The sequence below is a fragment of the Phycodurus eques genome, chromosome 3, assembly GCF_024500275.1.
Source record: "Phycodurus eques isolate BA_2022a chromosome 3, UOR_Pequ_1.1, whole genome shotgun sequence".
NCBI classification, from domain to species: Eukaryota; Metazoa; Chordata; class Actinopteri; order Syngnathiformes; family Syngnathidae; genus Phycodurus; species Phycodurus eques.
Window position 1 is genome coordinate 12,343,339 of NC_084527.1, and position 27,833 is coordinate 12,371,171.

The 27,833-nt window shown below is 41.2% G+C and overlaps 1 protein-coding gene across 1 annotated transcript; it reads right to left on the bottom strand.

Annotated features, from left to right (window-relative positions):
- Positions 1-783: 783 nt before the first annotated feature.
- cspg4ba (chondroitin sulfate proteoglycan 4ba) lies at positions 784-27,815 on the bottom strand. Its single transcript, XM_061672095.1, is given in 11 exon segments — positions 784-4,336; positions 6,438-6,621; positions 6,716-6,888; positions 7,933-8,064; positions 8,408-8,606; positions 11,282-11,458; positions 13,761-14,234; positions 14,346-15,797; positions 15,799-17,919; positions 21,825-21,988; positions 27,560-27,815. Coding segments are annotated over 11 exon segments (7,233 nt in total). The 5' UTR covers positions 27,654-27,815; the 3' UTR covers positions 784-2,273.
- Positions 27,816-27,833: the final 18 nt, after the last annotated feature.

The following is a 27,833-nucleotide window of genomic DNA, read 5'->3' on the forward strand; positions in this document are numbered from 1 at the left end:
AAACGGACTCTCATTGAGTCCTGACGACGATAAATGTCAATGATGCATTCCCATCAGAAAAACAGAGCAAGCATTATACAGTGTGTTCACTTTTTCAGTTGCATTTGTTGTGCATGCATGCTAGTGGTAATAACAATATTATGCAGTAAAATATGCATATTAAATGAACACTTGACTTTTTAATCAGTGACCGGGCCTATAAACATGGAATTTAATGGCAGTCCCGTAGCAACACACAAACACAAACACACACACACACATACACACAAAACAAACAAACCTGAGTTGAGGAAAAAAATGTACTGTAATCAGTAACTAATTTAAAATATGTGAAGATATGATTGGACAGCACCGGCATCAATGTCAGAAACTTATTTCCCAAGGTAATAAGTGTTAAGTGGCTCGAGTGATTGCAATTTTTTTTTTTTTTTTTTAAATCATTGAACAATTTAGCTTTTAGTAGCAACAATGATACCCCCTGGTGGTCCTAACAGGAGGCAGTACCATAAAACAGCAGGACAGTAGTGGATGGTGGATTTTCACTGATGACTGTCTCAAAGTTGCCCAGAGGCAGCCAACATTTTGTCATTCTTGTACCACAAACTGCTACGTAGTCCAATAAAGGCGGCGTGTCAACAAAATGCTTTTCTAAGGTCAGATTTTGACTCAAATGTGGGATACCAGGATGCAGTTAGCAGATATTTGCATGGAGAAAATTAATCATCTCATCTCTTCACTTGTCTATTTGCTTTGGATCTTCTCCTACCATTACAGATACAGTGGATATAAAAAGTCTACACACCCAGGTTTTTGTATTCTAAAAAAAAAATGAGACCCAGATACATCTTTTAAAAACTTTTTACACCATTAATGTGACCTATAACCTGTAAAACTCAATTGAAAAAAATCATGACATTTTTTCAAGCGTGAAAGTAAAAACAAAAAACTGAGATTGTGGTTGCACACGTATGCACATCCTATAATAACTGGGGATGTAGCTGTGTTCAGAATTAACCAATCACAGTCAAACTCATTTAATGGGAGTCAGCATTTGGCACACACCTGCTACTATTTAAAGTGCCTCGGATTAACTCCAAATAAAGTTCAAATGTTGTAGTCGGCTTTTCATTTTTGCTTTCTCGTAGAAGCCTGACATTGTTGTGCTAAAGCTGACTGTTATTTGGAACTGTTCATAATTCCATTCACCTTGACAAAGGCCTCAGTCTCATTTTTTTATACCACAAAAACCTGGCATTTGAACAGGGCTGTGTAGACTTTTTATCTCCTCTGTAGGTATCGGTGGAGGACTTGCCTTAATGAGCATTACAAGCATTGTCAACTGATACGACGAATGATCGAGATCCTTTCACAGGTAAGCTCAAAGTAAAGCTTGTTGCATCACTTGTTGTTTCGTAATGCTCAAAGCAATTTCCTTTATAGCAGTTAGACGTTAAGCATTTGTGCAAAAACATTTGTTTTTAATAAAGCCTTTTCGTGTTGTCGGAGTGTCAGCGCGAGTGCAGACTTTAATGTACACAGCTGGCGATGGGTCTGTAGCATTGTAATCAATGACATCTTAATGAATTAGAGAATGATTTTGCAAATTAAATTAGGGATTGAACATGATTTAGGGGTGGTTTTGTGTTGGTGTGCAACAGTATATGATAGCACTATGAGGTATAATTCCAACCTGAACGATGGAGTGTTTGGTAACTCAATAAACACACATTCACTGCCATTGACGGCTTTAGAAGTTAAATATCCATGTTAACTGGGAAGGCCGGTTAAGATGGTGTGTGTGTGTGTGTGTGTGTGTGTGTGTGTCGAAAAGTAACAATTTTGGAAATGGAAGGATTCTGCCCGACAGCGACGATATACATTTAGCCATCTAGAATGACCAAAGTGCCTCCATCTCCATCCAACATGATTTTTCTACAATTCTGTGACAGCCTGTCTTTAACGCACAATGGTTCGAGCTTTCATTTGTTGTTCCGGTCTCACTGCGAAATGTACGATCGCTGTTTTTTGAGCTATAATGGACGATTTTTCCCACAATTTCACATTTTATGTCTAAAGCTCCCAGAATCTTAGTGTTGAACAGGCTTTAGTGATCAATACCAGTGTCACTACCTTGACATACTCGATATAGGCAAAGTCTTGGGCTATATCGCTTGATAAAAAAATAAAATAAAAAAACGATCTACAACCCTTAGTTGCTCTTGAATCTTTATCTTACTCAGACATTTTGGACAATTCCCTGCTTCTAAATGTGTTCAAACCCAATACTGATTCCTCTGAAGGGAAGGAGTGGCAGTCTGGATCATCTGCGACGACGCAGAGGGAGAATCACTACTCCAGGAACTGACAAGAATGTTTGAATCAACAGTGTTATAATTGTACAGTCGCTGGTTCCGTAGCAGTAAGTGACTGAGAGTGGGACTACCTGTGCTGGTGGGGTTTAATGGGGTAACAGTGACTGTGGGAACGGTGGTGCTCCTTTGAGTCTGGCCCTGATGTGACTGGCTGCTTGGAAGAGCGGCAGGAGTGGGCTCCTTTGGCGTGTCGGTCCTGCGCTTCCGCCGCCGGTGGTGTCGAAGGAAAACAACGAGCACCACAAAGATGATCACAAGCAGCAGCAGAGCGAGCAGTGGTAAGATAACCAGAAGAGGGTTGGAGCTTTTTTGCGGGTAGGATTCCACACGAACGGGTGTGTTTATGAAGGGGAAATTATCGGTTCCTCCTGTGGGTTTACCAAGAGTTGTGCTGAAATGGCTTGTTCTATTGGACTTCCCCCAGCGGTTACGGCCTTTGAACCTTTGTTGATTTTTGCTTGGCTGCTGGGTATATGTGACAGGTGTGGAACGCTCTGGTGAAGCACTTCCATTTCTAGGAGTCTGGATTGTTGTCTGAGGGAGAAAAGATGTTGTTACCACAGGATTTTTTGTGGTTTGGCCAACCGCAGGATCATACGGTACAATGGTAAAATGGAACTCTCCTTTAGCAGGTTGAATGTTATCAGCTTTCAGTAAAAACACCAGTGAGTCATTTAATTCTTGAACTTCTGTCATGTTGGCATTCAACTCCAAGGCTACTTTCTCTTGTGTAATATCCTGGAAAGTGAAAGACTCAACTGCTTCAGATTTACGCCACTTTTTAGTCTTTGGCCGGACCACTTTGCCGAAATTGGGGTGTGACAAAATTTCAAATACAGGGTCACATCTACAAATATCTGCCAGTTTAGAAACATCGAGTGAAGCGGAGTTGAGTTTTACGACAATTCCAGTGGGTGCCCTCGCACTTTTGCCAACCCGGATCAGAGGAGTGACAGTGATGTTTAGCACTTGTGCACTCAGATTGGCCTCAGAAGTGAAGGCTGTGAACTCGAAGCTGTCTTCCGCAGACGAAAGATTGGTCATGTGGTAAGCTAGATGTCCGGTCTGTATATCTTGTTGTTCAAACTGCGACACCTCTTGGGTGCCCAGCAGAAGTTTGCCAAACATTGGAGGCCTTGTAATTTGGTAGTGAATGGTGGCGTTCCTGCCATTCGTCTTGGCAGCAAGGTTGTCTTGGATCAGCCAGACTGCAGTGCTACCTTGCTCAAGTGTCAGTCCTGTGTGGTTGACCAGTAAGATGGTAATTTTTGTCACGTCTAAATTGAATAGTTTGTAAATTGGCTTATGGTGGCCATCCGTGACACTGAAGTAGAAAACCCCTGAGGTAGGGCTACCATCATGGACGAAATAAACACTTCCATTATTGATCTGGGCTTGGGTGAAGGCTCCAATCGTCTCATTCAATCTTCCGTCAAGAGCTAGGTAACCATTGTTTGGCTTGCTAATCACAGAGAAGACAATATCATCAGGGGGATTGTCTAAATCTTCTACTTTGAGGTTCTCCGGATTAATGGCTATTGTATCTCCTTGTACCACTGTCAGACTCGGTGCTTTAGTCTTCAGCACAGGTGGCTGATCATTCACAGCAGTGATTGTAATGTTGAAAGATTCCTCAATAACGTCAATGTCATCCAAAGGCCTTTGAGCCGATTTGCCCTTTGGGTTTACCCATGCGCTGAAAGCGAATGAATCGTGGCTTGTCTCAGAGTTGTCGTGCTTGTAGGTAATGCCGTATTTGTTGACAATGAATTGAGAGAAGTTGGGTTTCTCCTTCGTGAGGTTTCTTTCACCGACGACAATGACACCATGCTGTGGCAACGACGTCACCTGGAACCAGACTTCATTGGCGCTCCGCTGAGGCGTTGGCAGCTTAGACATCAGGTTAGTGGCATCAAGCTTGGACTCATCAATAATGACGCTTTCTCCTTCTGTCACTTCCGCACCTGACACAAAGAAAATATATGTGGAGTTTTGAAGCTTTAAGTCCCTGTAAAGTGAAAATAAATATCTTGTAAATTTGACACACCACAGAGAATAGTGTTGTTAAGAACCCTGCCAAATTTGAATTAGTACAAATATTTGACAAGTATATGAAATGAGTGGGGCTGGACACAAATCGGTGATGAAAAAAAATGAACGCAGAATCAGAATTTTCAGATTCGAATCGCAATGAATCAAAGAATAATATACTGTAGTACTTGCTTTATTCTGACAAGAGCTGCAATGCTGTCACACAGCATTCACTTCTTTGTTTATGGCAGACTTACTGCGCATGGTTTCTGCACATGTACGCAGTTGTAGCTACTCCACCGAGAGCTATACTCATGGCATATTCATGGCAAAGCCACAACCGAAGCCGAAAAGGAGCCCTTGCTGAGGTGGATGGCAACCCCGGCAGAACTAATGGGAGAACGTTTATCCGACACAGCTTGGCAGATAGCCAGCCGGCTAGCTAGAAAGGAAGCAGCTGGTCTCGGGCAGCAAGGATTTACGACATCGACAGGTGCAAAACTAATCCAGGGTTTACCTTAGGCCAAGGTACAGTGAGCGATCCTGGTTAAAATAAGTTGTTTTAAACTAAAAAGAAAAACTCTTCAGGAGGGAGATGTGGCAGCTAAAACATGGCAGCCAAAACCTGCCAGCGTACTCTCTTTCCGGTTCAATAAATAGTTTTCAAATGATCGAATTGGACTTTTCATTTGTTGCAGTATTATTTCAGAATAGTATCCATCCATCCATTTTCTGAGCCGCTTCTCCTCACTAGGGTCACGGAAGCGCTGGAGCCTATCCCAGCTATCATTGGGTAGGAGGCAGGGTACACCCTGAACTAGTTGCTAGACAATCGCAGAGCAGAGCACATACAAACAAACAACCATTCGCACTCACATTCACACCTACGGACAATTTTGAGTTGTCAATTAACCTACCATGCATGTTTTTGGGATGTGGGAGGAGCTTGTTGTCAGGCTTGCCCGGAGAAAACCCACACAGGCATGGGGAGAACATGAAAACTCCACACAGGCAGGGCCGGGGATTGAACCCCCGTCCTCAGAACTGTGAGGCAGACGCTCCAACCAGTCGTCCACCGTGCCGCTTTTCAGAATAGTAAAAGAAGTAAAAATTTGATTCTGAAGTCATTCGTTACTGTCAATACAAATAGCGAACGGGGATGTAGAGGGTGAGTCTGAGCCCTAAAAATGACGCATCAAAATTGTGAAAAATCAAGCTATTCTCTCCGCTCTGGTAGGCTGTGGGCATGTCTACTGAATGCAATGAAACCACGCCCCGCTCAACTGTCGATCAAATACTAGTACTATGACCTGTAAAATGGATGCTACTTTGTCTAACAGCTTTCTTTTTCCTACACGTTTAAAGCACAAGGCTTTTCCACCCTGCTTCAACAAGGCGCTTTATGCGCGAAGTCTGTCACGTCTGACATTTTTTACAATTATTATTACCCCACCATCCCTTCACTGCTCTTCCGCCTTCTCTCCATGATGTGTGCGCACTCATGGCCCACAATGAGGCACTCTAAAGTGGTCATGCCAGCCCGAATCCCCCGTCCATATGCTAGCTGTCAAGTTTAAAAAAATAAAAAATACTCCCCCCCTGCTCACTCTTCTGTCTTTCTCTGCATGATGTATGCACGCTCATGGCCACGCTAGCAGACTATCCGATGGGAAGATAAAGGGCATAGGCATAGCTAGCTAGCAAAATTCATGTTGCAATTGCGCTGGATAACCACTGATGCAAACGAAGGCACTCAAGTTCTTAAATAGGACATCTTAAAAACGATGCCCAATAGGACATTGGGCATCGTTTTAGCCATGCCCCCCGCCCCGTAAAAAATTTTTTATAATAGAAATCGGGAAAACTGAAATGGTGAAAAAAGGTTTAACACTACATCTCCAAAACAGAGAACTACAAAGTTCTCAGTCTTTGCAAATGTTCTTCAATTACTGTAGCTTCAAACGTATAATGTATTTAGAAACAAATCTCTGAATTAATTTGAAAGGGTTTAAATCTGGGCTATGCAGTTGTTACCTGTGTTTGCCAAAAGGACTGTGTTATGTTCAGGTCCTGTATTCTCATAGGAGATATCAATCTTGAAGGTCTGACTCTCCAGAGACGAAGGTGGTGATGCCACAGAGAAGGTCAGCGAGTCCATGGCCTCCCAACCCACTGACTCAACGGGGGTTTGAATGTACGCGACCTCTTTTCGATCCACCTGACGTACAAACGCAAGGAACACATCACAAAGTCTAAATTTGTCTTGCTCAGAAGCTAATAGTCATCGAAATGATCTCCTGTCCTCCACTCACCATATCTTGCGTGAAGGTGGAGATGTCAACTGAGTAATTTTCAGCCTGTTTCCTCACCAAGCGCCCCAGTTTAGGATGTCGAATTACACTAAATGTAATTGTGCGGTTAGAAGTACCGCTGACATCGTTGGTCACTACTTGCAATTCCTCATTTGAAATTGCTGCTGTTGACCCTGAACAGACAACACATATTTAGACTTAGTCCATTATTTTTCTGACAAACAGCCTGACAAATGATCATGAAGCATTTGTTTTTGCGTCCATTGCATTCTGGTATGCAGTTCGGCTGATAGCCTTGTACTACAACGTTATGATTTCTACCTAAAGCCTTTTGTATTTATAAGGTACAAAATGAAGCAGACGCATAGAGTACTCACACATAATTTTTATGGTCCAGTATGGTGCAAATGCAATGTGATGTTTTACACAAAGCAGAGTCACTGAGACTCTTCTACTGAGGAGGGCTGATAAGACATGCTAATAATAGATGAAGGCAACACTGAAGGCAAGTGAATAGATCGCTTTTCATGAGCACTCCCAGTAGCCTCGTCTATTTTGGTGATGGTACAGACACTTCATGGACACTTTGTGAAGCCATTATGAGTCTATAATGAGGCATATGCAACTATTTAGTGAAGAGGGGATTTACCTCAGGCCAAACCAAGACATTGAGGGGTGATGAATAAAATGAAAACACATTAATAACCCGCATCATAAGAGTGATTCATTGCACCCCTCACAACATCAAGCACCCCTTTAATTCAGATAAATCTGAGATCCTGGTTGTAAAAAACTTCCTCAGACAAGACAGTGTAAAGCTCTTCAAGTACCCACTCCGCAAAACTCAGCAGAGCGTGCCAGCTGGCTGTTTGCTACCTTCAAAAATGTCCTTTTCCTCCAAACTGACAACCCAGACGGCTGGAAATCCCAAGAAAGCTTCCAGACAGTCAGCAGCCTATTTTTAGCTCAACGGTATGAAAATAGTGTCGCTACCATTAAACATTATTATTGGCAGCACTGATTAAATGGGTTTGGACTTTACAATAGTTGGTGATGAATTAGTTAGCGAGATAAATCAGTAGGAACGGATGAGTGCATAGAGCGTAAAATACGGCAGAAGTACTTAAAAATAGTCTTCTCATGGTTACTAAAGGAAAGATAAAATAAACACTGAGGTTTGAAGATGAATTACAAGATTACTTCAAGGTTTGCTTTACCTGGAAAGACCTTAAGGGGGCGATTCAGCACCAAATTGAGGACCAAGGCTCTCGCAGTGATGCTGAAGATCTGTCTGGGAGTGAAGTTCACACCGTCGTTGACTTGGAAGTTGAACCCTCCAGACATGGCACCTGGAAGAAAACAGATCCCCAGTGAGACAATAAAGGAATAAATTGCTGACGGCAACGACATGGAACTCATTCAAAATAATTATTAGGATTTTCTTTTTTTTTTTTTTTTAAATCACACCTACTATTTTCAGCAAAATATAGATGAACTAGCTTATTGTTATCAAGCATCAGAAGTTAATTAGAACTTTAAGAATACATAATATTAAACATTTGCGCTGAAAACCATTTTAAACAGCTAATGTATCACATTGGTTGTGGTTACATTAACAGCGCCTTCTAGGGGATGCTGGAGGAAAAACAGCTAGATCCTGCTGCTTCTCAGCCGGATGGGAAATGGCTTTACCTTTGTGCACAAACAGCAGCTGTCCCTGGTCGATGTGGGCCTGGGTGAAGTTGAGCACTGCGGTCATGGGGGCACTCTTAAGGGCCAGATGTCCGTTGCTGGGAGGGGTTACCATGAAGTGGAGTTCTTCAGGGTACGTGTCGAGGTCCTGCGCCCTTAAGTCCTCCAGGCAAATCTCTGTCACTGAGGACACCCAAACCTCAACACAGGACATGCAGAGACATAAATGTGTGTCGACAAAAAAAGTCAGCCTAGTGGAAAATTGCACCTTTGAATATCAACTGACTTGAATTGGTTTGTTTTGTTTACAAGAAGCTAATTTTGATCACGATATATAAATGTCTATTGCAGAAAATATATATGAAAAGCACCAATTAACTGTATCACAATATAACAAAACAGCTGCAATAACACAGACGCTACATGAATATTACACAGCTGAAGGCCAGAGGAGGCAGCTGTGCCCTTTACTCCACCACTACATACAATGGAGGCAGAACGCTGCGGATGTTCTGCTCTAAGGCTATTTTCCCATGATGCTCTTTTATCTCCTTTAGCCTTTTTCCATTGCACATCATCCAATGAAGCAGAACTGCTATGAAAAAGTCATCTAACTAAAGCATGAAAGGGCCGCATGAAAGACCTGTAGAAATGTGTCACTTTGACCATTCCAAATGCATTTACCAGGCATATTTTAAACGGAGAGGTGTTTATTGTAAAGGATACTTCGTCTGCGTTTTTTACAAATAGCTTAAAGGTTTGTAAGACATAAGATTTTAATCTTTGTACTGCAAACGGCAGCACTTTAGCTTTACAGATGTCATTTAGGATGTTTAAGATGTCCGTGTTGTAATTATGATGTCTAGCGTAATCCATGATAGTGGGAAATGTTGGTGCCCAAATCAGAAGGAGCAGCACAATGTACATTGAATTGAAGCACAACAAAGTGGCATAGCTTTCATTCTTTACATTCTATTTAATTATGTCATTACTGTATGTACATTTTTATGGAGTACAATATTACACACAGCATCTAATAAAATGGAGGCCAGTAAATGAGGAAATAGGGTATACTGTATGAATTAAGACTGTAACAATGCATTCAAGGGCAGTGAAAATCCAAACGCTTCATGATAATGGGCAAGTATAAGTCCAAGGCAAAACTAGTGAGCTGTGCAAAAAGTTGACAACAAAGGATGTGCATCAACTCGCCGTGCCAGAACAGCTATTGCGTAATGCCGCCACGAACACAGGTCGCAATTCCCACAGACAGTTCTGCAGTGAAGATCCAAACTATGACAGTACTTCGCCTTTGTTGTTGCCAGTGTCAGTTATGGCTCGGTAGAGTTTACATCGAGTGATCTACAATGTTCGAAATGGATGTCACCATGTTCTAAATAAAGGTGAACTTGAAGACTCATCTTGTCATTCTAGCAAATAAGTATAAAGTAACTAAAACTTGTTTACATACCCCTGCCTCTTCTCCAGGGATTCATGACTCAGTGGAGAAGAGGGTTGCTAATCAGCGTCCCTCCGGAGGGAACGGCAAGCACCTCCAGCACTCCCCCCCTTCCACCCCACTTAGCAGCAAGTCGCAGCGGGGATCAGTCTGACGAGCGGCGTCAGCGCTGACTCACCGAATTCAAAGACACATGAGATCAATTTGCACAGTTTCCTGTCCCCAAATCTCACCATCTCAACGGGGTTTCAACAGATTATCAAGATTTAGCGGAGGAGCCGTGACAACCATGACAGGCGGAACCAATTTCATCCTCTTGGGTAGAATACATGACAAGATGACTCTTGTTAAGGTGTTTAGAAGGTGCACTGTACATTTTGTGTCACAGTCTAATAAAGATATCTACTGTTTTTATATTGTAAATTTCAATTAGTTTCCCCATAGTGTTCAAAGGATGTCATAAATGAGGTTTACTGGTTAAAGACATTTTTTCCCTGTTGACTTTAATTGAGAAAAAAACTAAAGCTTAAAATATACCAATATACAGGTACATCTCAATTAATTAGAAGTATGAAAATGTTCATTTCTTTAAAAAATACTAATGATAAAACTTTTACACAGTCACAAAAAAATTAAGATCACTTTGTTTCTTCAATTTCTTTTTCATTTTAATGCCTGGTTACCACTACAAATATATATATATTTTTTTTTTCTCCAAGTATTCGCAACTTTGGTTCCAAATCAACTGTTTATTTTCAGTTTGAGAAAATATATGGATTGTAATTTTAAAGCACCCCTAGCTATTGTACAAGATATTTATTTTCCACAACACTATTTCATTGTCCAAACTAATGCCAGAAGAAATTCACATTGAGTGCTGATGTGACATGAAGTAGAAGAGAGCCACCTTGTGGATAGCAAACTGTTAAGCACATCTGTTCAAACCGCAGAGAGTGCCATCCATCACTTCTATAGCGCTCACCCTCATTAGGGTCGAGGGTGAGCAGGAGCCAAACCAGCTGACACACCTATATACAACTTCGAGTATTCAGTGAGCCTGAGAAGCATGTTTTTGGAATGTTTGAGGAAGCTGGAGTAGATGGAAAAACCCCAAGCAAGCATGGGAGAACATGCAAGCTCCATACATGGAAGATTCAAACCCAGAACCTCTACGATAGTTTTTAAAATCTTATAATCTTTTAAAAACTTCTAAAGAACTTGAAAAACGTGGTACCATGACAGCCACCATATTTTTTTTTCTTTGTGTGCTGGCCCCCGTGGACCCTTCCCCATTATATAAAACATCTTTTGCAACAGTGCACACGCATGAAAAGTGTCTGACAGCAATGTGTCAGTGTGGTGCCAGACATACTGGTAAACGTTAAAAAAAATATAGAGCAGCAGTGTAGACTCACCCTGAGGACCCTATTGGCGGTAATAACAGGGGGCTCGTCGTTGACAGCTGTAACTTGGACGAACACTGTGCGAGTCTCACTCTGCTTCCTCAGGCCCGTGTCGTTAGCAACCACTGTGAAGTTATCCGCTAATGTTTCGCTGCTGTCGTGGACGTAGTAGATGAAGTCATGCTCCACCTGGTTAAAGTTTGGATCTTATTAGGACAAACCTTAAGTGGGTACACAAAAGACACGGTAAAATAATTTCTGACTCGGGAGAGTCACGTTTTGAAAATATTACATTTCGCACACAAAATAAACTGCTAGTTTCTTATACAGTGGAACCTCTGAAGTCTAACACAATCCACTTTGGGACCTTAGTCGACCTCAAAATTGTACAGATTTCAAGGTCCCATAACATCAAATTATGTATTAGTTTTTAAAATAATCTTTGATGTCCTTTGTCCCTGATAAGGTGTTCCGGGCACATCCGACCGGGAGGAGGACCCGGGGACGACCCAGGACACTCTGGTGAGACTATGTTTCCCAGCAGGCTAAGGAACGCCTCTGTATTGCCCCAGATGAGCTGGACGAAGTGGCTGGGGAGAGGGAAGTCTGGGCTTCCCTGCTTGAGCGGCTGCCCCCACGACCCGACCCAGATAAGCGAAAGAAAATGGATGGATGTCCTTTTATCGGGTTTGTACAATAATTTGGGTTGAAAATGCCTAGGGTGCCCTTTTTCAGGCTATTGTAGTTGGTCTTCTCTGCCTGGCAATTGAGGTGGTCGGATTGCTCATTAATATTCAATATCTAAATAAGCTTCGCTTTGATTGAATTACTGATATTTCTACTTTAAATATGGAAAACACTGTTGCTCTGATTGGTCCTTGGTGGTCTGATTGGTCCTTATGGAGGCCAAGCATTTATTGCGACGTTGTGTGATGCCCTTGAACAGTGATCATGTAAAGGCTGCAGATATAGTTTATTGTACTTTAACCCTTTTATTCAACAATTAAGATAGAGAAACATAATGCATCAATAAAGGAAGGAAGGCGCTCCAGCTCAGCTCTCAGTGCCCCCGTGCGAGACGCTCTTTGCTAACACACATTTTGGTGGGAATGACTGCAAAGGTGTCGCTATTTCATCCACAGTTACATTATAAATTGTAAATGTAGTTAGGTATTGTTCTAAAACACAACATGTATGCTTTTATACACTATATTTGCTTGGCTTGGTGGCAGCCGCCCTGCTGGGTTTCTCACTCAAAACCCAGAAATGCAGTTCCAGCAGTGTGTGAAAGCTTGTTTACTAAGTCATCATCCATGAAATGGGCCCAAACAAAGCACAATTCTGGTTCCAAAATGCTTAGGAATTTCTCCGAAACAAAATTCAAGCCATTTATTCCTCAACTCCTCTGAGTTTGGCTGGTGATGTAAAATTTAAGCTTTGCACAAGCTGCTGCAACAGCAGCTCAGCCATTTTTCCTGAGATGAGTGGACATGTAGCCACCACGAAGTAGGCAGGTACTTGAATAAATATTAACTTTCTACATCGCAAACACATGGAAATCTGATCCGGTTGCAAGCCTTATGTCATTTATCGTCTTTTTCATTCAATCGGCAAACTGCATAGATGTCAGACTTAAACCAGGTCACAGACACTTTTTGACCTACTGTATGTTATGCATAAAATAGTGGAATTTTTTTTTTATATTGTTGGAAGGGGACCTTTAAAAAACGTTTCCCTATTGGAAATAACGGTAATAGAATTAATCTGTTTCAGGGTCCGATTGTGCCCTGTGAGGGGTGTTAATTCACTCTAATGCTGGGTTTGCAGTGAGGATTCCATTCTTTTATTATGACTAATGTTTACTTATTGTCGCTTTCGCCATATTGCACTGAGCAGAAAGGACAGAGTCGTGTGTACCATTATTGAACAAACAGGAAAAAAATAAAAACATAACAGGCACATTCATACTCAAGCTGCGACGACCACAATGGACACCCAGGCAGTTAACACACAGACTAAGGCTAATATTTAGCCAGGTAACAGTCAGCTGCTAACTTGAGCACACAACAGCCAACTCTCCACACTCATTTTGTGGCTCCAATGTCACTCACCAGGCCAGGACCCACCTTTTAAAGCCACACACACTAAAAGTCAATGACATTATAGTGTGGAACGTGAGTATGTCAACCCCAAGTGGACAACAATAATACCTGCTCCTCGCCTGCATATTTTGTTTGATGGGATAATCGGTAAAATAATCTAATCTAAAAATATTCGATAGCTGCAGCCCTATTAAATACATTTATTATTTAATCCTTTAAATGCTCATTAAACTTAAGTCTCACCAGTTTTTGTGCAACATCAACATTGCATTTTTCCATATATTCAAACTTGAGCGACATTCAAATGTAGAAGTACCACTATATAAAATACATATTACAATATATTGAAACTTTGCAGTAGTTGTTTGATTATCTGTGGAGTATCGTACCTGTCTCCTGGTGAAAGATGTCAAGGGTACACCGGGATGTCGAGAGTGCTCGATGTGGCCATGATGTGGGGGCTCCGTCACATTAAAAAGGAAGTTGATTCCAGCAAAGTGTCGGTTGGTGACTTCAAGTATTTCCTTTGTCAAGGCCTTGTAGCCGCCCTCATCCACTGTGAAATCGGAAACCTTAAGTGGGATGTGGCGGGGTATGATATCGACCGAGATGCTAATGTCGCTGACGTCGGTGACACCGTTGGTGGCTTCCAGGATGAATGTGTCGTTGACTTTGCTGAGCTCCGCCTGCACGTATTGGATGTTTCCGCTGTTAATGTCGTTTTGGGTAAATGTCTTGACAGGAGACTCCTCGCTTCCGATATAATGCCCGTCTGCTTCCATAAAATGTCGTAGAAAGCCATGATAGGGGCCAGCCTTGACTGTGAACACGATCTCAGATGGCACATTGTCCTCATGCGTGACCTGTGTGTTAGTCGGTAACATTTGAGACAACAACAAAGACAACGAGAGAGAGAGAAGGGGGGGGGGGGGAAAACAACAACAAAAAAACTTGACAAAATCTCTCACACATACCTCTAGTTTAGTCTCATCAATCTTGACTGGTTTTCCTTCCTCTACCAGTAGATTGTTGCGATGCTGCACAATGGGTGGCCTCTGATGACTTTCCAGGTAAACCTTTACATTGATCTTTGCTGCAAGGTGGATGTCTTTAGCTGTTACTGTCAAGTTGAAATGGTCTGACAGATGTTTGCTGTCATCATGTTGATAAGAGATTAATCCGTTCTTGAGGTCAGACAGTGTGAATGACTCCACCACTATTTCGTCTCGATAAAGCCTTCCATACGTAGGAGTGTCATTCAACTTGAATGAGATTTGCTGGTCATCTCGAACATCCAGATTGGATCTGACAGTAAAATTGGTGGTGGAAAAGATAACGGACTGTCCCTTCTGCACCAGTAAACCAGTGTTATTTACAACTTTCAAGAAAGGGTCCTGTGCACTTATGTCTAAAAGACTTGATACAAAGTTTTTGCCATCAGAGACAAAGAGCACAAATCTACCGACGCTTGCACCTTTATGAATGAACAATACTTTCTTTTCTTCTAAATCCTTTTGGCGAAACTCAAATAGCCGATGATTGGTGTCATTCACCAGCACCAAATCTCCCACGGGGATTCCACGCCGAATGTAAATCAATTGGCCGTCGTTAAAATCTGAGTCTGGATCATGATAACGCAAATCTTCAACAGTGAGCAGCCTTTGTCCCTCTTTTACTACATAGAAAACTTTATCAATCACACGTACTGGTTTTTGATCATTTACAAGTTGAATGGATATGTTGAACGTTTCTTCTTTGGACCCAATTTCATCATTTGCAATGAAAGATTTGAAACCTTTGGTGGTAGAGACAATGAAAGTGAATTCATCCTGACTTGTTTCACTGTCATCGTGGACGTACATGATCCGGTCCTCTAAGAGATCTTGATTGCTGAAGGTTAAGATGTTGTTATAGGTTGAATTTGAATTCGACTGAGTTATACGAGCAAGCTTTCCATGTTTGGGACTGCTTATTACAGTGTAGTACATATCCCGTGTAAGCAAAGTTTCTGCAAACAGTTCATTTTTTGTGATCAACTTACTTCCCCCCTCTTGAAGAACCAGCCCGGCTTTCCTGACGAAAACACTGTTAACATCAGCTTTAATTGAAAACTGAAAATCATAGTTTTGGGACTGAGCATGTTTGGAAAACAAGTGAAATTTGAATCTGTCGTGTGTGTCTTCGTGAGGCCGGTCAACTAGTTCATAGTGTACTTTTAAATCTGTGATATCTTTTTGACTAAAGGATGAGTTCTTCATCAAGACTGTCGTGTTAAGTAGCAGTTTCCCTTTCTTTGGTGTGGTGAGAACCCTAAAATAAAGATCCTCTTCAGGGACAATCACACCCTTGGCTGAAGCAAACAGATACTCTGAGTCAAGTGTCACTTTTCTAACTTTATCCAGGGTTATAATTACATTCCTCACCAATGTTGTACCTCACCCATTGCACGGTGATTGGGAAAAGTATTTCTGTAATTGCCCTTGCAGCCACATGGACTTTACATTTAAAGTAATCAGTGGCATTGGATGTCTGGATCTCATGGTATGTGCTAACATACCTTAGTCGTCCTTTTTCTAGAAGCCTTTGAGAAAACGAGTCAGTGGGCCTCCATTCACCACTTGAGTGAAGTCTCTGAAGTTCTCCATACTGTGGTTGTTCAATTACATCATAACGGATGTCAATTACTTGTCTCACAGCATTGGTTTCCACAGACAACTGTTGTGTACTAATTGCAGCTGTCTCTCCTTGATTGATATTAAGACCTGTGTTGTTGGCAATTTTATACTCAAGTGCTATAGCCATCACCCTTAAAACCACAGTGTTGCTCACCTTCTCACCATCACTGACTCGAAGGACTATCCTTGAGTTTCTAACTCCTGTGTGAAAATAATACACTCTCAGTTCTTGCAAGTCTGAGTGAGAAAATGAGGTCACTGCTGTTCCTTGGTTATCCTCAATTTCCAAATAGCCTGCGTCTGCATTCAGGTTCCCAAGCACTGTAAAAACAAGATTGTTATCATTGCTGTCTATGTCTGTGGCCTTCAAAACATCTGGAGTGAGGCGTTTTTTAGAGTTTTCCAACAAGACAAATAGATTTCCTTCGGGGAGACACAATTCAGGTGCATCATTGGTGGGTATTACCGTAATGTTGAAACGGTATAATTTGTTAGCCGTGAGATAATCCGGAACTTCTTTCCGACTGCTGGAAGATATTGAAAACATGAAGAAGTCATCTGGATCTTCAGAGCCTCCATGGATATACATTACTCGCTCATGCCAAAGGTCCAACATGCTGAAGGTATTCTGAGGTTGGTCTTGATCCACATCAAGCCTGACCTGACCATGCATTGGCTGATCTTGAATTTGAAATATGATCTGAGACTGACGGATACCAAGCGTCTTGAAATCCAAGAGTACCTTGATGTGTTTGGCCTCAAGAGATGCTCGACCACCTTCTTCAACTACGAGGGGTTTTAACTGCACAAAATCAGAGCCATACCTTCTGTCCAAACCCCTTGCAAGTGTTGACATGTGCAATGGCGGTGTTGGGGTCACCAAGAAAAACAGGGATTCCGGGGCACTTGTTGGACTCATAGTGGTCAATGACACTGGTTCTTTCTCAGGTTCACAGCCAACTGAGATATCCTTTGAGACAACTGCATTGGCAAGCCCCATCTTCACTCTGTTCAATTCAATATTCTTCATACATCCTTTGAAGGAGCCTCCATGCATTCGTTTTCCTGACACAGACATCAATTTAACCTTTCTGACTTCTGATCTGGTGCTGTCATCGATGCCTCCAATAAAAACATAGCGTTTAAACTGCAGCCCTTTTGAGCGGGAGCCAAGGCTGCTTTTTACCATTTCACCATCAACAATTAGTTCAAGCGTTCTCGAATTTAAGTGCATTTTGATAGCATGCCATTTCCTGTCATTGATGAATGTAAGAGAACGAAGCTCCGTTTTGCTGCCACCTTTCCGAACAATAGCCACAAGCAAGCCTTCTTGAATTTCTAATGCCACAAAGTCCCCCTCTTTGGCAGAATTGTACAGGACTATACCCTCTCTGGCTGAAGTATGCACAACACACTCAAACACAGCTTCTTGCTGGCCATTCCAGTGGGGAAGAGAAATGTAAGCCTTAGAGCTAAAGAAGCTAATGGGGTCATCTTCGGTGGCAAAAAACTGGGGACTACAACCTAGAGACACCTCATGGACAGTCTTAAAACCAGTGTATGGTCTCAGCAATGACAGCAAGTCATGTTCATTGAATATGACGTCCTCCATGCAACCTCGAAAGCCAATCGGTTCTCTGGGGAGGTAATGTCTGTCAAGGCCAACTGAACCTCCCACATAGACACCATCTAAGATGTTGAGAACATGATGGTGGCCAAGGATCTTTGCACTTGTGTGGGAGTTCTTGTCTACTGTCAGAGTGACATTGCGCTTGAAATGGATGACCTCCACCGAATGCCAGGCAAGGTCATTGAGCTGTGTTCCTCTCTCGGATTGTAATAGTTGCTCCCCAGATCCCAAGTCCAGTTTCAGCTGGGGAAACAAAGACATACCATGTTACAAGACAGTCACACACTGTATTCAAGGCCTCATGTTAAATAATGTCACCTGTTGTTATAATGGTGGAATTTGTCTAAGATTCCTCGCAGGAAGAGAATGATTATCTCTTTGCCTTGAGCCATACCCTGATTGGATCATGTGACGTTCTCAAGCCTTGACGTGCTTGTCAAGGCTTGATGTTCAGTCCCTGCTAATCGCGCGCGGGCTTCCAGGGAGAGACGCTCAACCCTGACTCAATTGTTCACTTGTGCCAGTGAACAACAATTATTTGGTGGCCTGAGCCTGTTGAAGGAAGAGGGGATGAACAGCCCTCATCATGCTTGCTGAAGAAAGGCAATGAGGCAACAGTGTGACTCACTGCGTGCACCGTCACAATGATTTTTTGAGTTAGACACCAAACCATAAAATGCATTCCGAAGGAGTTTTCCTTAGATTAAATACACTCTGAGAAAGTACCGTTAATTTACGGTGAATTGACAACAGTATGTTACAGTATTTTATGACCATTCATCACCAACTCTTTGGTCAGTGGATGAGTGGGTCTACCAACTGAGCCACAGTCACCCCGCCCCGTATTTTAGTCAAACTTATCACCGCTACTCATTTTTGATTGAGAAGACGTGACTCGACTGGACAGCATAACCTCCTCGTCATAACAAACAGAAGACGAAATCCAACAGGACTTTTTGATATTAAATGGATGTCATGATTAACATGTATGATTGATTGATATGATTGATTGATGTGCCACTCAGTCTCGAATAAGAAACCCTGTATATTTTTTACTTGTGGGATTTCTAGGAATTTAAAGCAAAAACAGCAGCTTTAATAGACGGGCAGCCGTGGCCAAGTGTTTAAGCTTGTCACCTGCCACTGTGGGGACTCCAGTTCCAGAGCTGCCAACTGATAAAAATTCACTTCCAGAACAATTTGTCCAAATTTGTCTGAATTTCCATATTTTCAAAACTTTGCCAAGAACATTACCTTGCAACAGTCATAATCGGTAATAAATTATGGCCTCAATATTTGTAATTTGAATGTTTTTATTACATCAACCTTGTAATGGCAGACACTGTTGCAGCCAGAATCAAAGTACCAGTATGTAAGATTTCGACGCTCCATTATCACACATTTGTGTCTATGGATTAATTCACATTTTGCTACTAGATTTCAACCCTAGTAAAAAAAAAAAAGAGTCTATTAAAGCAGATTAATCAGATCTCATACATCAAAATTAAAACTCAGCACTCTATTTTGCAAACAAACAAATAGAATTTCTGGCTAGTCTATGTATGGACGATAGTTTTGGTATCTATTTTGTGCAACTTTGATCATATGTAAAGAAAGAATGGGCCGATTTGTTTAAGTTCAATGACTCCCCAACCATACCCCAGCTGTGGGAAACCAGGAAATCTGTAAGGAGAGGTCATATCATATCATACTCTTCGTACAAGAAATAACAAGAACTAAAATTAGAAAATGAAATTGTGGAAAAAATTAAATATCTCACAGAATAATATTCAATGAATCTGACTGATACACTTAGAAACCAACTTCAAAAGGCAAAACATCAATTAGACATCATATCAAAAAGAACAGAATTTCAACAACAACAATTCAGATACACTAACTTTGAGTACAATAATAAATCAGGCAAATTTCTCGCAAATCAACTTCAACGCAATAAAGAAAATTAATTACAGCCATTGAAGATTCAAACGGCAGTTATACACAGTCAGCACTAGAAATAAATTAATATTTTACAATTATTATAGCAGCTTATACTGTATGCATCTTTAAGCAACCCAGACCAAAAACACTTTTATTAATGATTTAAACATTCCTCAATTAAACACAGAAACTAAAGACAGTCTTGATGCTCCTTTAACATGGCATTGTCAAATCATACGTTTGAGCCGATCAGATCGAAACAGTGACGATGACGAGCAGCCAAGTAGCAGCTGTACAACAGTAAAAGAGAGTGGCCACTGGCTCGATGTGACGGTATGTTAAAAGTACGTCTTTTTATTCAGCCATGGCTTGAAATAATGGCACCCCAGGGGTGCCAATATTTATTAGCACGACTATACGCATTATATATTCATATATGTTTCAGTGACACGGCACAAGATTTTACATAGGATGCGGTATTCCTATATATTGTGTGCCCCTCGCTCGAGTAGCGTTGTAACACGCCGCACAGGAAGTCTGTTGGCTTGTCATATAGGCAAAAGTACAGACGACAGTACTGAAAAGTACTGCGTGGGTCTTTTTTTCCTACTGCCCAGTTCATAGTAACCATAATAGAGTCGTAAGTATATACAAGGAAATCCTCACATCTTGTCTGCGCCGCTTTGCGGCGTCACCATGGCAGCTGCAAGATTTAGTTATCTTGCTGGGAGTTGAGGTCCCAATGGCCGTAAGAAAAATAGTTGGCACCGCAGCTGGTTTCAGCCTCTACCTCTGTATCCAATGCTTTCTGCTAAGTCTTTCTAAAAACACCCCGGTTCGAAGTGATCAGCACAGTTTGGAATGCTTGCTATGCACCCATAGCTGACCACGTTTCTTCCCCTGTCGCGTGACTTTCCCTATCCACTGGTCACCTATTCCTTTTTCACTTGGAAAGCCAAAAAAACCTCTTGCCACTGCCTGAACCATTTGTACAACCAAATGACACACTATAAACCATTGTGACATCGCTAAATCATCCGACAACAACTATACAAGGACAGGAACAACAGCATGGAACAATGGCACACAACGGCGAATGAACAGGCTGTTTGGCTCGTGTGACGTCACAGCGCCGGAAAGAGACGAAGACCAGAAGGCGCTGGATGCAAAAAGAAGAAGGCGCATGCTGCATCATATTTATCAATTTAACTGTTGTATATCTGTTATATAATCACTTAAAAATGGCAAATGTGTTTTTTTTAAAAGGGGTTCCAGAGTTATCAAGAACATTTTTAAAATCCTTTTCTTCTTACCTTTAATATTTCGCCAAAACTCACAGAGCTAACCAATCTAAATTACACACCACTTCTGGGAAAAAAAATCTCAGATGACTTAATATGCTGGAATAACTTGCCTATATAACTACTGGGAAGAATAGCCACAATAAAACGAAAACCTTACTGCAAATAAATTATTTATTCTCAATGATTCTATTTAAGCCCACATTAAAATTGTTCCAAACGTTAGATTCTGCCATAATAAATGTTTATTAAAAAAATTAGAAAAATAGAATTAGTTTATCCTCTCTTCAGAAAAGAAAACAGGAGGGAGGCCTAAATGTTCCCAACTTTAAACACTATTATTTAGCTAACCAATTACAATCACTCATCAAATGGATGCACCACAATGAGGAGCATCATTCTTGGCTAGAATTGGAACAGACAGACTGCAACAACATCAAAACTCCCATTTATTTCTACAAGTCTAAAACGCCATAAGTGTTTCAAGGACCCAATAATCGCATACACCTCAACGGCTTGGTGGAAAAATCTAGAAGCTACAGAATTGAATGGATTATTTCTATTTCCAACATTTACTACAGTGACCTAAATCCTCACAAAACTGAATTGAAAATGTTAACTGCGATCATAATCAACACAATAGGTACACAGATCAGAGGGCCTTCAGAATGTGCAGCTGTACAAAGAGGGAACTGGTATGGCGCTGGCACTGAGCTCGCGTCACGCAGACTTGTCTGCTTATGTTACCGCGTCAAGAGACTGACACCGTCAGTGGAGCTGGAGTCATCGCTTCGGGTTGGTCAGTGATGGTGTGAGCACGACCTTTTTGTAGACATGCATGTGTGTGCTCATGGAATGTATGCTCGAGTACATATGCTCATGTGTGGGGGCCATGGATGTACCCACCTGCAGGCGACCGGCGTTAAGCTCTAACAGAAAGTAGACGCTCTGGCCGGCGGCGAGAAACAGCAGGCCATTGGTACTGGAAGTTCGGAAGCGAATGCGGAGTTTGTTATGGTCGGACGACTCTGTTGCCTTCAGCTGTACAAATCCATCACCATAAAAGGACGCTGGAGAAAAATGGCGGAAAGGACAGATTTGCTCATTTGTTTAAAAAAAAAAAAAAAAAAAAAGACTTCATATATATTTATCACCTCTGATTTTCATCTTTTTTGCCACAATCTATTATGCTCATTGTGTGTCAATGAGAAGAACAAGAGTGTAAATACAGAAACCCAAGAGCAAATAAAGTATTGTGGTCTTTATATAGCACACAGATGACATTTAGATATAAAAGCACCAGTCTAATTAGCATTCTGGTTGTTCTTGCAAGAGCAGCACACACATACAGACACACAAACACACACACCCACACACACACCCACACCCACACACAAACATTTCCGAGCAAATTACATTTTTTTCCCCCCTCGAGTCTTAGAATAACCTTAACCTAAACTTTCCTTGACCTTAAGCAAGTTTTTGCCTGAAAATATTTAACATTATGCAGGGTTGCTTTTCATGCACAAAAGGAAAACCATGCTGACAGTGTACATCATACATTTACTTTACTTCGCATCTCTGTTGGACCAGTTATATGTTTTTATGGGCCACAATAATTCATACTCAAGTACAACAGCAGTAGCCTACATTCATAAACTAAAATGAGTTCTTGCCTTTTAAAAGAAACAAACTCCAGCCTGTCTCTGTGTGTAATACTAGGTTTGGAAGACAAGAGCAGTGTACAAACGTAGGGTCTGGGCGAGTCAAGCAAGTTCAGACCCGTCCATCCCTGACGGCATCCTTCAACCGGAAAACTTCAAAGGTTCCGACATCCCCACATTTTCTCAGGTCGCATGTTCCGTTAAAGACGAACAAACAAGGACAGATCCATCTGTTTCTTCTAGCTCGTCTCCCTGCCATTTCACATCAGCCTGTAATCTGAACTAATGTGCTCTGAAGCTGTCCCATCCAAGCCTTCATGCCCAGGCACCACCAGCCTGCTTTTCAATCAGCTAACAAACACATACTTCAAAAATCAACAAATATGTTTGCCTCTGTTATCTAACAGATATCCTCTTTCTTCTTAAAATAGATTAAGTTAATGACAGTCAATGGGTTATCTTTTTTTTTTTTCCATCAAACCAAATTAGCGTGGTAAACCACTAAACTGTGTTAATTAACCCTATAGCTATCATGTTATACAGTCATCAACAGTGGATGATACTAGGATTTACAATGGAGCGACGAAATACCACCTAGGAAAATACTCTGCTCTCCAAGTATCACCATCATAACCGTCATTAGCATACCATGTTCAACAAAAACAAGGCAGAGGCTTTATTCCTAAAAACTATCATATTTAATATAACTGTAAGCCACTGTAATATTATGCAGTTTGAACATTACCACTGTGCTTAAATATAGGAAAATATTTTTTTCCCCCCATTTACTAAAATAGTGATTCAATTAAACTGTACTGCACATAAAATTTAAATACAAATTATACCTAAATAAATGTTTAAAAAGAACAGCTCTTAAAGCTAAAATGGAAATGTAGGGAACTTTATAGTTAAACACAAATGAACTGTACTCAGGGAGTTATTCCTTCACATACCACTCGAGGGAGCCAGAGTAACAGTCAGCATACTCATACCACACAAAGAATTGCTGCTCTCACAAAATCCGCTGTTTTGAAGCAGTTTTTGAATTGAAAAATCATGGAAATTTAAATAATTAGTCAAACCGTCTCCAACATAAAACCTTTATTAACTGTAGAAGTAATGATTAAAGTAAATCTTTAACATTCTATGCTGTCAGTATCGAAAGGGTAATAATAATGCACAGGAAACACACTCTCTCGCACACTAAATGTCGGCATTTGTACAGAAGCTTTTTTTACATTATCAAACATAGCACTTCGTTCATTACTTTCGCCAATAAGTTTAAAAAAGGAAAAAATAGCAAGTTTAATAACAAGTGACTTCTGTGAATCTGTGTGGAGAGAGCATAATGCAATTTTGTTACAGATCCTGAATAAAGGTGAAGCATGTTTTGTGCGACATTGTGAAATACAGAATTCAAGTATTTGTCTTAATTTCTCAGTAAAAAGTCAGGCAAATGTAGGAGATCAGTTGATATGAAAGTCGACAATGTGTTGTTCATGCAAACTATCAGAATCAGAATCAGGGAAATCAGAATCATACTTGCCAAGTATGTCCAAAAAAACTACACAAGGAATTTGTCTCCGGTAGTTGGAGCCGCTCCAGTACGACAACAGACAGTCAATTGACAGAGAACACTTTTGAGACATAACGATATATTGTTCAGCCTTGGTGAAAGTTGTTGGTCCAATGAGTGCATTCTAGTTTCTTCTGTATTGTTCCTATTTGTGGTGACGTTTAATGAGCAGTCTTTACCTTTCATCTCTCAGTCAGTCAGATGCATCCATTAGGGAATTGTTAAATGAAGCCAAATACAGTACAAACAGAATCCTTTAGAGCGCAGACACAGAAAGTGTATTTAATGTCAATCCCCTTCAGAGGGTAGAAAGCACAATCTGTAACATATTGCCCTTTTACTGTACTGACAAGGAGGGACGTGCACGCTCAGATGCATTTTGGTATGATCACGATGACGTTTAATATGTCTGATTGAATGTCACCCTCCCTTAAAAACAAGTTTCCACTCAAAATGTACTTGGCTGTGCAGAGTTGCCTTCTTAGAGAGTGCTAGAAAGACACTAATAATGGGTAACAGTATTTCTTTGAGAGGAGGGTGGTGTCAGCTGTTTTGCGACATAAACGCTTGCAACAAGGACATTTTGGGAACGACAGCAATGAGAGAGGAGAAGACAATAGTTACAAGTAAAAAGAAGCATGTTCTGTCAGCTCAGCACACAACAAAGCCGGTCTTTATTGTTAATTAGAGAGGCAAGACCAGGGCTTGTCACTGCTTCTGTGCCAAAGTTTACCCAACAAATCGGAGATTCAACTTGACTCAAGTGTCTCTTTTTGTTTGTCAAAGCCCTACACGGGGAACAGGCTTCTTACAGAATACTACAGTAATCTGTATGGGCACAAAGGAAAGCAAAGGGATTCAAGTTTAATGAAAAGTATGCACAATTTGGAGATAGAGCAAAATTTTCAGCAAAATTGTACCGATATTTTGGGCATACTGTAATGTATGCCGTCAGTACATTTTATCAGACGTCATTCCAACCAGCATCAAAGTATGAATGCTGTGTGTGTGTGTTTTGCAGCACATTTTCTGATAGACGTTTACACTATGTTCCTGTCGAAATAGTTGACTCCAGGATGGTTTTGCTTTTAAAAACTTTAAACATTGCCTGTACAGCTATGCGTTATGATGCCGATGAATTACTCCAAATAAAGTGGGACCTCAAACTACGAGTGACCTGACAGACAGAGCGTACAACAATACCCACATGCAAATGTTCTTTATCCTATGCATAAAAAAAATACTAATATTACTGCAGCTTAGTTGTGGCGATCTTCTTCTGTGTCAACATCAAATCTAGTATGTCTGTATGCATAATACCACATCAGGGGCGCCAAGGTGTGCACACCAGAAAGAGCAACACAATGCCCACTGAATTAATCACGACGCACAAACAGTTTAATTCTTTACATTCTATTTAATTATGTTATTACTGTATCCATCCATCCATTTTCTGAACCGCTTCTCCTCACTAGGGTCGCGGGCGTGCTGGAGCCTATCCCAGCTATCATCGGGCAGGAGGCGGGGTACACCCTGAACTGGTTGCCAGCCAATCGCAGTGCACATACAAACAAACAACCATTCACACTCACATTCACACCTACGGGCAATTTAGAGTCTCCAATTCATGCATGTTTTTTAGGGATGTGGGAAGAAACGGGAGTGCCCGGAGAAAACCCACACAGGCACGGATAGAACATGCAAACTCCACACAGGCGGGGTTAAGGGATTGAACCCCGGTCCTCAGAACTGTGAGGCTGACGCTCTAACCAGTCGTCCACCGTGCCGCTGTTATTACCATAATAACATGCCATAGTGCTTTTTAGTCACATATTAAAGTAATTCTGATTTAACTACTGCATTAGAGTACATCATTGATAGACTACTTGCGCATTCCAATTTATGTACAAATTTGAGTTATGTCATCACAATAGGAGAGGACCCCCTGTATTGAAAATGAAATTTTGTTTTGAATAAATTCTAGGTTGACCATTGTCACAGGCCGAATTGTGTCCTCTACTGTTGGTATTTTCAAAGCACGATGGCGTGAGTAAGTCACAGTGAAGTGATTCCTGATTATCCCCACTGGCACAGCCGGGATGAGTGAAGCCCACTGAATTTATGTGACACATGCCCAGGATGAAATCAAGCAGACGAGGCTAATGAATACACATACGAGTGTAAACAATGTATACAGCCATAAAAATAACACACATGCACAGCCTTGTCCCTTTAGGAAAGCAGGCTGAAGTCACTTGAGTGTGCTATTGTTGTCACCAAACGGTTCCTCGTTTGCGATGAGTGTGCTCTGCTTCACATCTTGTATGTGCGTGAAGGTTTCTTACAAACAATTTCATTGACATATGCAAACAGTAAAAATTAGAAACATACCACACAACAAACACTTGGTAAACCTGCAAGGTTATAATGACATCCAATAGAAGAGCGGTAACAAAATATCATTAGAACCTTTATCCATCCACCACCCAACCGTCCATTTTCTAGATCACTTGTCCTCTTTAGGGTCGGGGGTGAGCTGGAACCTATCCCAGCTTTCTATGGGCGAGAGGCGGTGTACGCCCTGGACTGGTCACCTGTCAATCATTTCGTGTATACACTACAGACAAAACAAACAACCATTCACAATTTAGTCTTCAATGAACCGAACATGCATGCTTTTTGCAATGTGGCAGGAAGCCAGAGTGCCCGGAGAAAACCCATGCAAGCACGGAACTGAGATTCAAACACCAAACCTTAGAATTGGGAAGCAGATGTGCTAACCACTAATTCACCGTGCTGCCCCGCCCAAAAAGAACGATTTTAGATTCCAATTCAATACTGTTTGTAAAATATGCATGTGTATTAAATTTGAAGAAGAAAAATAACATACTATGACAAGTGACACTGTATATACTGTTTGTTATATACATTAAAAAGAAAACATTTAATTTGATACAGCATTAGATCTCATTATGTTGTACTGTATGGTTTGGTTGAACATTTTTATATTCAAATATACAATAATAAATTCTCTTTTGGGAAATTCCAGGTAGTACAGGTGTCCCTAATAAAGTGGTCAGTGGGTGGACATTATTGACAATCAATTTCACTGTAATATTGGTGCCTAAATATTACGGTACTTTATTCGAATAATTTTCCGCATAATTATTAACAATATGTTACTCAAAATAACAGCTTGCAACAGCAATCACCACTTTTGACCTTTTAAAGTGTTTGTTGGCGGTGGTAGCCTTTGACCTCTCTTTCGCCTTCAAACAATGAATGAATGAAATGTAAAAGATGACCCCAAAAAAAGAGCATTGCACGGTAAATATATAGAATTAGCAGAAGGTACATGTTGGTTTGTGTCGAGTATAAGAGTTTTAAAGAAGCACAGATACCTCCCGACGCTAGCTCGAGCAGGAGCGACCACCAAAGCAGTCCGCAGATCTGCCACAGCAACTTCTTCGGGGCTCTTTTCCCAAATGAGAACATCTTCCTTTCGCTAAGTCGACATTTCACATGCTCGCACACCTCTTCGGGGGTTTAGCCCGACGCGGCGTTGCGGTTTGGTTGGGTTCTTTGAGAGAAAACAGCGAACAGTGGACCACCGAGCCGACGAAGCGCAGACTCGACACAGACAACTCCAGAAACTCAGCCTCGTGAGCGCGCCAA